Source organism: Saccopteryx bilineata, chromosome 5 (genome assembly GCF_036850765.1).
Source record: "Saccopteryx bilineata isolate mSacBil1 chromosome 5, mSacBil1_pri_phased_curated, whole genome shotgun sequence".
In the NCBI taxonomy this organism is placed as follows: domain Eukaryota; kingdom Metazoa; phylum Chordata; class Mammalia; order Chiroptera; family Emballonuridae; genus Saccopteryx; species Saccopteryx bilineata.
Window position 1 is genome coordinate 124,436,279 of NC_089494.1, and position 13,470 is coordinate 124,449,748.

General features: G+C 41.7%; 1 protein-coding gene across 1 annotated transcript in view; it reads right to left on the reverse strand.

Annotated features, from left to right (window-relative positions):
- Positions 1–9,352, reverse strand: part of MCM10 (minichromosome maintenance 10 replication initiation factor) — a 42,637-nt gene extending 33,285 nt beyond the window's left edge. Inside the window, exons 1-2 of the mRNA XM_066233869.1 lie at positions 9,328–9,352; positions 7,549–7,627 (exon numbers count right to left, since the gene is read on the reverse strand). Of these exons, the coding sequence (XP_066089966.1) occupies positions 7,549–7,555 (7 nt within the window). The 5' untranslated portion in view covers positions 7,556–7,627; positions 9,328–9,352. The remainder of the gene's footprint in view (positions 1–7,548; positions 7,628–9,327) is intronic.
- Between the last annotated feature and the right edge of the window lie 4,118 nt (positions 9,353–13,470).

Sequence of the window (13,470 nt, forward strand, 5' to 3'; positions counted from 1 at the left end):
GTTTAAGTAAAACACTGCATAACCAGTACAACTGGTTTAATATTTGCAAAGACAATTTCCTCTTGGTAGACATCTTGGGAGGGGTTTGATGAAAAATATCCAAGACACAAAACACAATTTGCTGTACTGAATTTGGGATAACAGTTGAAATGGTGCACGTGGAGATGGTAGTGCTGCCGGAAGCTGGTCTGCACTGTCGTACGCCCAGCTGGGCAACGCTTGTGTTGCCAGATGTGGAGCAGTTGTGGCTAGTGATTGTGGTCCTAAAGTCGAATGGTTGTAAGTTGCATAGGTCGTAAGTCGATCAATATTTGTATATCATTCTAGTCAATTTTTCATATATTTATCATAAATATATATAGGTACTCATAATCAATACATAGTATTTGGTTGTTTTAAAAATATTTAAAGAAATTACTTCACACTGCATGTATTACTCTGTATCCTATTTTCATTCAACAGTGCATGTAAGATTGATCCAAATCAAACCTACACTTCAGTTTATTTCTTTCAACTGCTATTTAGTAGTTCACAGTAAGACTATCACATTTTATTAGCCCCTTTTCCAATAAAGAATATATGTGTTATTTCCAATTTTTTCACACTACACACTATGACACAATCATGCATACACCTTTTTGCATATGTGTGAGAATTTCTTGGAAATACATATCAAAAGTGCAACTTCTGAGTCCAGGTCAGGTAGCTCAGTTGGTTAGAGCCTTGTCCAGACACACCAAGGTTGCGGGTTTGATCCCTGGTTAGGGGACACACAAGAATCAACCAATCAACAGCTCCTGGTCAGAGAAATTTGACATCACACTGATTAACGGATGTCAAATGAAGAACTGCACACGTTAATACTTACTTACACCAATACTAAAAATATAAACTTGTTGATCCGTGACAGGAATGCACAGGGACTTTGGCTTAGTGATAGCTTTTTATTTCCACTTATTATAGTATGTTGACTGCTGAGAAAGTTGTTTCCAAACAATCCAAATAAAATGTAAAAGGTTAACCTCCCCAAAAGAATCAACCAATGAATGCATAGTAAGAGGAACAAATTGATGTTTCTCTCTTCTAAAATCAATTTTTAAAAAAGTGAAATTCCTGGATGGGCAGGTATGCACATTCTTCAACTGTACTAGACACTGCCAAATTGTTTTCAAAGTGGCTGTACTCTCACTAGCATCATACTCAAATACCATTTCTCCTTAACACCTCACCAATATCTATCTAATAGATCACCTAAGATTTTTTGCCAATCTGCTGGATGATTTAAAAAGGCAGCCAATTCTGTCCAAATAGCTTGATCCTGAAGCAGTTTGACAGTTAGATCCCTGGTCAGGGCACATACAGGAGCAGATTGATTTCCTGTCTCTCTTTTCCTCTCTCCCATCCTCTCGCTTTCTCTAAAATCAATACAATAGTAAAAAAAATTTTTAAAAAAGACAGCTCATTGTTTTGGCATTTCCTGATTACTATTAAGGTAAAGTGCTTACATTAATTGGTCAGTTTGATTACTTATTTTTTGACTTGTCTACTTTCTTGGCTCATTTCCCCCCCTACCTGGGCATTATTTCTTTATGAAATCAGAGGTTGGCCTTGGCCGGTTGACTTACTGGATAGAGCATTGGCCTGGAGTATGGACATTCTGGGTTCAATTCCCAGTCAGGGCACACAAGAGAAGTGACAATCTGCTTTTCTCCTCCTCCCTCTTCCCCTACTCTCCCCCTCCACAGCCAGTAGCTTGACTGGTTTGAGCATCAGTCCGGGTGCTGAGGATAGCTCAGTGGGTCCCAGTGTCAGTGTCAAGCATTAAAAATAGCTCAGTTGATTGGGTATTATTAGGTCCAGATAGGGGTTGCCGGGTGGATGCCGGTTGGGGTGTTTTGTAGGAGTCTGTTTCAGTATCTCCCCTTCTCTCACTTAAAAGAAAAAAAGAAATCAGAGGCCTTTAAAAGCAAAAACATTAAGGATATTTGATTCACTCCCTCACTGGAAAGAAAGGAGCTGAAGTCCAGACAGGGTAGGAGTTCGGTAATGAAACAGGTCAGCACAGGAGCCTGGGTTAGGATGGAGAGCTTTGGATCAGAAACCTAGTATCCTTTCTACTATTCCACACTCCCACACCATATGGTAAAGAGCCAACAGCCAAATATAAGGCCTAGAATCTAACTAACGGGTCTAAGACAGGGGTCGGGAACCTATGGCTCATGAGCCAGAAGTGGCTCTTTTGACGGCTGCATCTGGCTCACAGACAAATCTTTAATAAAAAAATAATAACGTTTAAAATATAAAACATTCTCATGTATAACAACCCATTCATTTCCTACTGCTCACATTCATGATTGCTCACATTCATGATTGCGGGTGGCTGGAGCCAATCACAGCTGCCCTCCAGGACAACACCAAGTTTTTATTGGATAATGCGTAATGTACACGGGTCGTTGTATGGCTCTCACAGAATTACACTTTAAAATATGTGGCGTTCATGGCTCTCTCAGCCAAAAAGGTTCCCGACCCCTGGTCTAAAGCTTAATTAAAGTCAGAGGTGTCATAACTTAGTTTTGCATGCTGAGTCCACAAAGACTCTTGGACTGCAGGGTACAATAGAGAAGAGGCAGCCCGAGTCCCTGGCCTCTAGGTGAGATGGCCACATCCTGGCAAGCGAGCCCAGAGGCCCTCCTCTCTCTCATTCCCAGCTGCTCTAGAGAGCACCCCAAGAAAAGACCTTGGCCCACACCCCTGGGAAACATGGGTGAAAAATGTTACTTCATGGCTCCATACACTTGGCCTTGAACCCATGTTCTTGCATGAGAATAGTAGTAGGCTAATCCATGATTTCTGCCCCCCGGTTTACCTCGGCCAATATGCTCTCCCCGTGTTACGGTGACCCCATCTTCTTGTCTCCTTAATTGCAAACCCCTGGGATCTGCTACCTGGAAATCACAATCTACTACCAGCAAGTTATCATATATCCTCAGAAATCTGGCTGTCCCTTGAATGGAATGTTTAATTGCCCACACTTCATATTGCAAATGCTAGAATAGTGTCCAGCATGTACCAGGAACGTAATATCTAGTAATCAACTCAAGGGCCCTGACGTCCCCTTGCTTATCACTGCCACTTTGAAGCTATTAACCTTTCTTCAAGACCACAGCATGACAGCAGATTTCTTTCATCAAGAAACCCTCATGGTTGCTGTCATTTCTTGAATTCCCTCGGGATACCTTCCCCTCTATCTTTATTAAGACAAATCCAGCCTGACCAGGTGGTGGCACGGTGGATAGAGCAGGGGTCCCCAAACTTTTTACACAGGGGGCCAGTTCACTGTCCCTCAGACCGTTGGAGGGCCGGACTATTAAAAAAACTATGAACAAATCCCTATGCACACTGCACATATCTTATTTTAAAGTAAAAAAACAAAACGGGAACAAATACAATATTTAAAATAAAAAACAAGTAAATTTAAATCAAGAAACTGACCAGTATTTCAATGGGAACTATGGGCCTGCTTTTGGCTAATGAGATGGTCAATGTGCTCCTTTCATTAACCACCAATGAAAGAGGTGCCCCTTCCGGAAGTGCAGCGGGGGGCCAGATAAATGGCCTCAGGGGGCCGCATGTGGCCCGCGGGCCGTAGTTTGGGGACCCCTGGGATAGAGCGTCAGACTGGGATGTGGAGGACCCAGGTTCGAGACCCCGAGGTCACCAGCTTGAGCGCGGGCTCATCTGGTTTGAGCAAAGCTCACCAGCTTGGACCCAAGGTCGCTGGCTCGAGCAAGGGGTTACTTGGTCTGCTGAAGGCCACGGTCAAGGCACATATAAGAAAGCAATCAATGAACTAAGATGTCGCAACGAAAAACTGATGATTGATGCTTCTCATCTCTCTCTGTTCCTGTCTGTCCCTATCTATCCCTCTCTCTGACTCTCTCTCTGTCCCTGTAAAAAAAAAAAAAGTCCAATCCATTGATCCTCCTACATTTTTACCACCCCTCTTCCCTCATTCCTCACTTTGGATCCATGCTCCAACATAGTAATCACTGCCTTCTAACAACTCTTCACTCCCTTGCTTCTTTCTCATGTCCTCAGTTTCCTTTACAAAATCTTTTCTATTTTATAGTGGCATGAGTTATTAAATAAATACAGAAAATTAATAATGTGTACAAAGTGATACAGAACTTCTACTTCACTTCTAATTAATTCAGTTCTAAACTTCTGTGGTAATCTAATAATAAACTGCTGACTATAGTCAAGTCATACAGGTTAAAAGGTGTCTTATTCTACTCCAAGAATACATTATTTTTCTATATTTACCTTATAGTCAATTTTACCATTCATAACTCATTGTGAATATTTTCTATAAGCTTCTGTCTTTATATAATTTCCAAAATTTTGAATGTTGACTTTGACATAAATCTTAACCCTGATTAAATCCAACAGACTGCCACTTCCATGCTTGCACCCCAAATGGTGTACTTCCCTGAAGAAAGACCACCATTCAGATTGGTTTGACTTTATATACTAGCCAAGAACAGGCATTCAGTAGTGCTTAAAATCCCCTTACTTCCCCTACTACATTTACTTTCCTTCTCTAACCATTTCAGTCTCTTCTCAAACCTGATGCCTCTCCTCCTTCTTTACTCTTAGCTGATCTTGTCTCTTTCCTAAGTGTACTGTGTCATTTTTTGCATTAATAACCTATTATAATAATCATAACCTGCATGTCTTTTTGCATATGAACTATAAACCTACTTTTGCCCATGCCTGCATTCTCTGCTTTTCCTCCTATGACAATGGATGAAGTATCTAGTTCTATTTATGGCCAGTTCTTTTATTTATTAACTGAATCCCATTCTTCTAAACTCCCCAAGGACTTCAGCCTACAATCATCAGCTCTCTCTCCTACCTCACCAATTTCTTCATCTTCTGTAGCATGTCTCTCAATATACAAACTCATTCCAGTGTCTTCCATCCTACCAACTTCCAGATATTATTCTACTTATTTTTGTTATCTTGCTTCCCTATTAGAATGTAAACAGAGATGTTCTTCAACAGTGTAACTCTACTACCAGGAAACTGATTTCATCTATACTGTTATCAAATTGTGAGGCTATGCCAACCAAATGAGATTTTATTTGATACAATGATTTCCTAGAGAACACATACCCACTCACCACTTGTTTTCATTACCTTCTCATAGCAAAGAGTTATACTTTGTATTACATAAGCTGCCCTGTAGGTAATTTGATGATTTTTAGGAAACAGGAAATTACTATTATACTAATGGTGCAATCAATTTCATATACAGTGTGTCTGTAAAATCATGGTGCACTTTTGACCAGTCACAGGAAAGCAACAAAAGACGACAGAAATGTGAAATCTGCACCAAATAAAAGGAAAACCCTTCCAGTTTCTGTAGGATGATGTGGCAGCATGTGAGCATGCGCAGATGATGTAACACTGTGTATACAGCGGAGCAGCCCACGGCCATGCCAGTCGAGATGTGGATGGTACAGAGGAAAGTTCAGTGTGTTCTGTGGCTCACTAAATTAGAATCCGTGACCAAAGTGCAACGTGAATATCGGTGCGTTTATAACGAAGCACCACCACATAGGAATAACATTACTCGGTGGGATAAGCAGTTGAATGAAACTGGCAGTTTGGTGGAGAAACCCCATTCTGGTAGCCATCAGTCAGTGACGAGTCTGTAGAGGCTATATGGGATAGCTACCTAAGGAGCCCTAAAAAATCTGTGCATGAGCCCACATCGAACTGCACTGAATAGGTATGAAACTGGGAGAGTTTTCCTTTTATTTGGTGCAGATTTCACATTTCTATCGTCTTTCGTTGCTTTCCTGTGATCGGTAAAAAGTGCACCATGACTTTACGGACATACTGTAGTATCACAGTGTGATGGATTTTAACATTTTGCTTTTTTTTTAAAGGCAATGTATAATAAACTTGGATTAAAAAGTTTCAGACAATGAACTCAATTACACAACCAGAAAAATAATGCATTTTATTTGTTAGCATCTCTTTACAACCAGCACAATCAATTTTGTGTTGCTCCCTGGCTAAGCTCTGCTAATCAGAGCAACATTTCTTTACTAAGTAAATATTTCACACCATTCCTGTAAAACGAATAAACCAAGAAAGGACTATACAATTTTAAGACAGAGCTAGACAAAAATCCCTTCAATATTAAATGTGAACTCTGAAGTCAGATTGCCTGGGTTCAAATCCCTGCTCTGACAGTTTCAACTGTGACAAGTTACTAAACATTGGTCTGTTGAAAAAATACAGTTGTGCCTGACCTATGTTGGTGCAATGAATAAAGTGCCCACCTGGAATGCTGAGGTCACTGGGCTTGCCCAGTCAGGCACATATGAGAAGCAACTGTGAGTGGATGCTCCCTACTCCACCCCCCCACCCTCACCCCGTTCTCTCTCTTTTCTGTGAAAATCAATAAATAAAATCTAAAAAAAAATACAGTTGCTATGAGGATTATGTTAGCTAATATAATTAGAATCTTAGAGCAGTGCTTGGCACATTGTAATTACATGCCAGCTATCTTTTTTTTTTTTTTTTTTTTGTATTTTCCTGAAGTTGGAAACGGGGAGGCAGTCAGACTCCCGCATACGCCCAACCAGAATCCACCCGGCATGCCCACCAGGGGGCGATGCTCTGCCCATCTGGGACGTCGCTCTGTTGCAACCAGTCATTCTAGCACCTGAGGCAGAGGCCACAGAGCCATCCTAAGCGCCCGGGCCAACTTTGCTCCAATGGAGCCTTGGCTGTGGGAGGGGAAGAGAGAGACAGAGAGGAAGGAGAGGGGGAGGGGTAGAGAAGCAGATGGGTGCTTCTCCTGTGTGCCCTGGCCGGGAATTGAACCCGGGACTCCTACACACCAGGCTGATGCTCTACCACTGAGCCAACCGGCCAGGGCCGCCAGCTATCATTATTATGCAAGACAATCAGCCTTGGCTAACTAGTTGGCTCAGTGGTGGAGAGCCGCCCGGTGTGTGGATATCCTGGTTTGATTCCTAGTCAGGACACATTGGAGAAATCCATTTGCTCCTGCTCCACACTCTTCCCCCCATCTTCCTGTCGTGCAGCCATGGCTCCACTGGTTCCAGCGCATTGGACCTTGGGCACTGGGTATGGTTCCATGGAGCCTCCACCTCAGGTGCTAGGAATGGCTCAGTTGCAAGCATGGCCCAGGATGGGTGAAACATCGGCCCCAGACTGGGCGTGGGGGGGGGGGGGGTGAGAGAGTGGAGGGTTGCCAGGTTGATTCTGGTAGGGGCACATGGGGGAGTCTTTCTATCTCCCTTGAAAGACAATCAGTGCTGCCAAGAGGAGAAATCCCACCCAATTAAAGCAAATAACCTTCTGTGACTTAAGTGCACTAGTTAGACAATACTTAAGGGGGAGGTCAGTTATTTTCACTATTTTGCAAGTGGGATAAAAAACAAATCCATAGTCAAAAGGGTGATTTTCTAAAAACAAAGGAAAATTTAGAAAACTGCCAGGACTTACCATCCATGCTGTCTAGGGAACAGTGGTGACAGTGAACTTCAAAGGAGGATCAGGTACGCAGATGGCAGAAATGCAGAATCTTGCATGTGTAAAATCATTAGAGAAGTTACCTTTGAGTCCCTCTTGCTCACACTGCATAACCAAAAAAACCCAGAATCCTACAAATCCTAGGGGCTCTGAAGGTAGAACTCATCCAGATTCTGACCATTTCTTACCCCCACTGTCAACACCATCTTCCTCCTAGTATGGAAGCAGTCCTGTTTTGTTTTGCAAAATATGGTTATAGAAACTCAGCTGAGGTACAGAGAAGTTTGTATGATACAAGATTACATGGATGAGACAAACTGTAAACAGTATTACTGTGCTATCTATTGGGGAATCTGCTGACTTGTAAGCTCTCCTGGGTTTAGGACAGTGGTAGTCAACCTGGTCCCTATCGCCCACTAGTGGGCATTCCAGCTATAATGGTGGGCAGTAGTAAGTTGTTTTATAAAGATTTATTCTGCCAAACTTAGCGAAAAGTTTTTATTTAAAAGTCAGTAATTATTATTATATGCTTTAACTTGCTGTAACTCTGCTTTATAAATTTTATAAAGTAAAGTTACTTTCCTACTTTATAAATCACCATTACTGTGGAACGGGTGGGCGGTGAGAAAATTTTACTACTAACAGAGATACAAAAGTGGGTGGTAGGTATAAAAAGGTTGACTACCCCTGGTTTAGGAAGACACTATCTCGTTCATTTCTAAACCAACCATCGTTTCCACCCAAGCCCATTCTTATCTTACTCTCTCACAAGTGCTATGGGTTCTATCCCCACAATACTGCTCAAAACTTCCACTTCCCACCAACTCAATCTCCAAAAGCCTAGTCCAAACCACCATAATCTTTTGCCCCGACTACTGCATTAGCCTCCTGTACAGGGTCTCTTTGACCCTCTGTAATCTACTCTCTGTATAACAGCTACACTAACCTTTTCTTTCCCTAGTAATCTTTTACCACAACGCCAATAGCGGTACTCCTTTAACAAAAATTGCTTAATCATTTTCCATTGCCCTTAGAACAAAATTTACAAACCCTATGAGGCAATGGATACTTTCTCTTGCCTACCTCTACTTCTTCAGTAAAACTGTGGGTCCACTACACCTCCCAAACATGTTTCCAGCAAGACTAAACTGCATTCAAATTCTTGAACACACTGAGCGCTTTCAGGCCTCAGGCTCTTTGAAAAGTCCCCCTCAGCTCCTTCTCGCCCTGCTGTCTCCGCTTAACTATCAATTTTTCTAAGCCTTTCCAGAACACCCTCAACTCACCCTGTTCACGATTTCGCCGCACTATCGTGTATCTGTTACCTTCTTTAGGTTGTAAGCGTCACAGAGCATAAGTAAAGAGCATTAGGAGTCCCGTACACGGCATGTAATCAATGATTATTATTAAATCATGACTTTAGAAAATGAATATGAGATTCAAACGGCATGTAGCTAACAAGCGTTTTAAAGGTTACTTAAAAAAAAAAACCACACAAAACTGGTCCCTTAAATAAAGTAAACAGCACCTCACGATGAGTTTAAGGAGTGCCCCGCAGCTGCTCAGCCCCGGCCCCACGGGCCAGCGCCCGCGCTCTCCTGAGGCTGCCCCCACTTCCCATCTCGCCCATTGATTACCCGCGGGCTCCGCGCCTCCCGTTCCCGGACCTCGCTAACCTCTCCCGCAGATGCCTGTGCCGCCCCTCTCTCACGCAGCCGAAGGCCTCCCACACACCTAAGCCCGGCTTCTTACCCGGTGCCGCAGCCCTTCCCTTTCTACAGCCAGTCCCGCCAAAATTCCAACTTGACTCCACCCCCGTCTCTAACGTTAGACGCAAGCCGGCTGGCAGTCGCGCGGATTGGTTGCGTCAGAGCTCTAGGAGGAAACGACCCGGGGGAGGGAGCGCATAACGTTCCTTGAATAGAGCAATATGATTGGTTCACGTAACCGGCCGCCCTCTGTTGGGGGCAAGGGAACTTCCGGTGGGCGAAATTCTAGGCACCTCTAAGTAGAATAAAGTGTTCTGGTACCCTCCAGTGGCAGGAAGCGTAAGTATTCTTCTATGGTATTTTTACATGAGGTCAAAACTCAGTTCCTAACACTCTGGGTCTATGTCAGCCAATCCTGAGCTTCATATTTCTCGTATTGCCTCAGGTATAGAAGGTTAGGACAAAGACGTGGTCCATATTCCAGGAATTATACCGTCTAATTTGGTAGATGTGATATATGTCATAATTAAGGCAACTACTACTGAGCACCAATCTTGCTGGAGAGAAGCCAACAAAGGAGAGAGCAAGAAACACTGAAATAAGTAGGTAAGCCTGACGTGTGGTGGCTCAGTGGATAAAGCTTCGCCCTAGACTGCTGAGGTCGCAGGTTTGAAACCCTCGGGCTTGCCCAGTCAAGGCATAAACAAGAAGCATCTATTAGAAGTTGATGCTTACCGCTCTCTACCCCCCCCACCTCTCTTTCTCTCCCACACTCCATCTCCCCCTTCCTCCCTCCTATCCCTCTTTTCCCTCTTTCTCCCTCCTCTCCTCTAAAATCAATAAATAAAATTTAAAAAATAAATAGGTAATACGAATTGTGTGGAGGATGAAGAACTCCCAAGTCAAGAACTTCCTTCTGTAATCAGTAAAATGACCGTGTTTGAGCAGGTAGGGGAAGAAAGTAGTTGTAGAGAGAAAAGGTGTGGCTATGTGCTTAGACTCTGGAGTTAAGATTGAAAGATTTGTAGAGAGAAAAGGTGTGGCTATGTGCTTAGACTCTGGAGTTAAGATTGAAAGATTTTTAACTGCTGCATACTAACTGTGCAACCTTGGGTAAATTACTTAACCTCTTAGTGCCGTAATTTACTCATCTGCAAAATGTATAGTAATAACTAGTTCATAGGGCATTGTGAAGACTGAGAAAACCTTGCAAATACATGTACTGTGCCCAGCACATGTAAACTTGAATATGTATTAATTTATATTCTTACCACTTTATAAGGCATTGTTTAGGAAGATAAAGTTAAAGATAGGTGCTCAGGAACTGAATGCCCCGGAAACAGAGGCAGAGAAGCACATTAGGAAATTGTGATAGTCCCAGATATAAGAGATATATGGAAGGGACAAATAGGAAACATTATGAAGGAAAACCTATCTTGCTTTGGTAACTGACCAAAGGAAAGTCTCCCTTGGCAGGAAAGGAGAGGATAGTGGCCATGTTGGCAATACCTGGAAGGAACTGGCAGAATTATAGAAATGGACTGGAAGGCTAAGGGAGGAGCTTATTTTGGACAGGGCAAGAGATGAGTTCAGGCTAGGGGGATGTTGTGGAGATAGCAGGTACCTTTAGATTTGTGATTGAATCCGAGGGGATGTATCAGGGCTTCAAGTGTAGGTTTTGGATGTGGTTTATTGAACACAGTTGAGTTCTCTAATGTAGATTGTAGAAGCTCAATATCTCAGTATGTTTACTTGGTTAATGTACCAGAAACTTACATCAATTCTTCCATCCTTACACCCAGCAGAAAGCAATGCTATTCAAAATCAGAAAATCAGACCTTTTACTGGCAGAAATTGTCAGTTCCCACAGCAACCCCCCACCCCCACCTCCCTTTGGAAATCTATTTACATCTGCCTTCACAAATTCCAAGCTGCACGGTGCAGAATTCTCTATAGCCTCATTCCAAACTTGAGTTTGTCCAACAAACTGGACCAAAGATGCTGCACTGATTAAAAATGTTTTCCTTGATCAGAGGCAACCCTCTGCTTAGATATAAATGGCTATGGTGAGAAAGAGGAAAAGCTGAGCTACTTGATTTTCATAACAAAATTGTCTGTGCTGCCCAAATAATTGTTTTTTCAACAAGTGTAGAGGTTACTTTAAACAAGAGTATGTTCTTCCATATAGTTATCTCAGCTGATGTTTTCCAAAGGGAAGCCAATAAAAAATGCTAGCCTTGATGGTTTCAGTTAACTCATTAGAATGTTCAACACATTTCTTCTTGGTTGCACTGGATAATAACTACAGTATATATTTTATATATGTGAAATACCTAACCATGATTATGGCTCCATATATTTAAAGTACAAAATTACTGTATAAATCTCTTAGCTCATTGAAAGTTCCTGAATCAATACTTTTTTGTATTATACTTCACATCTTTGCAATTACTGAGCTAGAAAGAATAACACTTAAATTACTCAGCAATGACCAAATTTTCCTAGCAAGAGTATATAATGTTATTTCAGTAATTTTTTAAATAACATACTATGTAAGTCAAAAGATGCCAAAGAAGATTGTTAAATTATTTCTACTCTTAATTTGCTTTTCATAGCAAAGCAGTCTGGATACCTTAACTTGTTCCACTAAAATATTTGAGTATTGGTTCATGACAATGGCATAATGAATTTGACATTTCATTAAAAGCAATTCCAAGTTAGCTCTTTCATTATGAGTCAAATGGAAGTGTTAGTCAATCTTCACAAGAGTCTTGATTTTATGATGCACACAATGCACCTTATGTATGTTCATATTAAATAATCTAATCGCTCAAAGTTATTTTTCTCATTTTTTAGAAAATAATAGATTTTATTTCTTAGAGCAGTTACAAGGTTACAGAAAAATTAAGTGTTAAGAACAGAGTGTTCCCACATAGCCCCTTCAACACCTAATTTCCTGTATTATTAACATCTTGCATTAGTATGGGACTTTTATTACAACTGATGAGCCAATATTGATATTCTTATCAACCGAAGTTGGCAGTTTAGAGTTCACTCTTTATGTTATATATTCATGCAGAATAGTTTCACTGCTCTAAAAATCTTTTGTGCTCTTACCAGTTCATCCCTCCCCACCCCCCCAACTCCTGGCAACCACTAATCCTTTTACTCTCTACATATTTTTGCCTTTTCCAGAATGTCATATATTTGGGATCATACAGTATATAGCCTTTTCAGGTTGGTTTCTTTCACTTAGCAGTATGCATAGAAGTTTCTTGCTTAAACTACAGTGTATCCGTAAAGTCATGATGCACTTTTGACCAGTCATGGGAAAGCAACAAAAGATGACAGAAATGTGAAATCTGCACCAAGTAAAAGGAAAACCCTCCCAGTTTCTGTAGGATGATGTGGCAGCATGTGCGCATGCGCAGATGATGACATAACACCATGTATACAGTGGAGCAGCCCACGGCCATGCCAGTCCAGATGTGGACGGTACAGAAGAAAGTTCAGTGTGTTCTGTGGCTCACTAAATTCGAATCCATTACCAAAGTGCAATGTGAATATCGGCGTGTTTATAACGAAGCGCCACCACATAGGAATAATATTACTCGGTGGGATAAGCAGTTGAAGGAAACCGGCAGTTTGGTGGAGAAACCCCGTTCAGTGACGAGTCTGTAGAGCAGCGGTTCTCAACCTGTGGGTCGCGACCCTGGCGGGGGTCAAACAACCAAAACACAGGGGTCACCTAAAGCTGCCACAGGTTGAGAACCGCTGCTGTAGAGGCTATACGGGACAGCTACCTAAGGAGCCCTAAAAAATCTGTGCGTGAGCCCACATTGAACTGCACTGAATAGGCATGAAACTGGGAGAGTTTTCATTTTATTTGGTGCAGATTTCACATTTCTATCGTCTTTTGTTGCTTTCCTGTGACCAGTCAAAAATGCACCATGACTTTATGAACACACTGTATATCTTTTCATGGTTTGATAGCACATTACTTTTTATCATCAAATAATATTCCATTGTCTGGATATACCACAGTTTGTTTATCCATTTACATACTCAAAGGCATCTTGGTTGCTTTCAAGTTTTGACAATTAAACATTCATGTGCAGGTTGTGTGGAAATAAAAATTTTTTTAAAAATTGGTTTTGATAGAAGCGTCAACTTTTCGTTGCTTCAC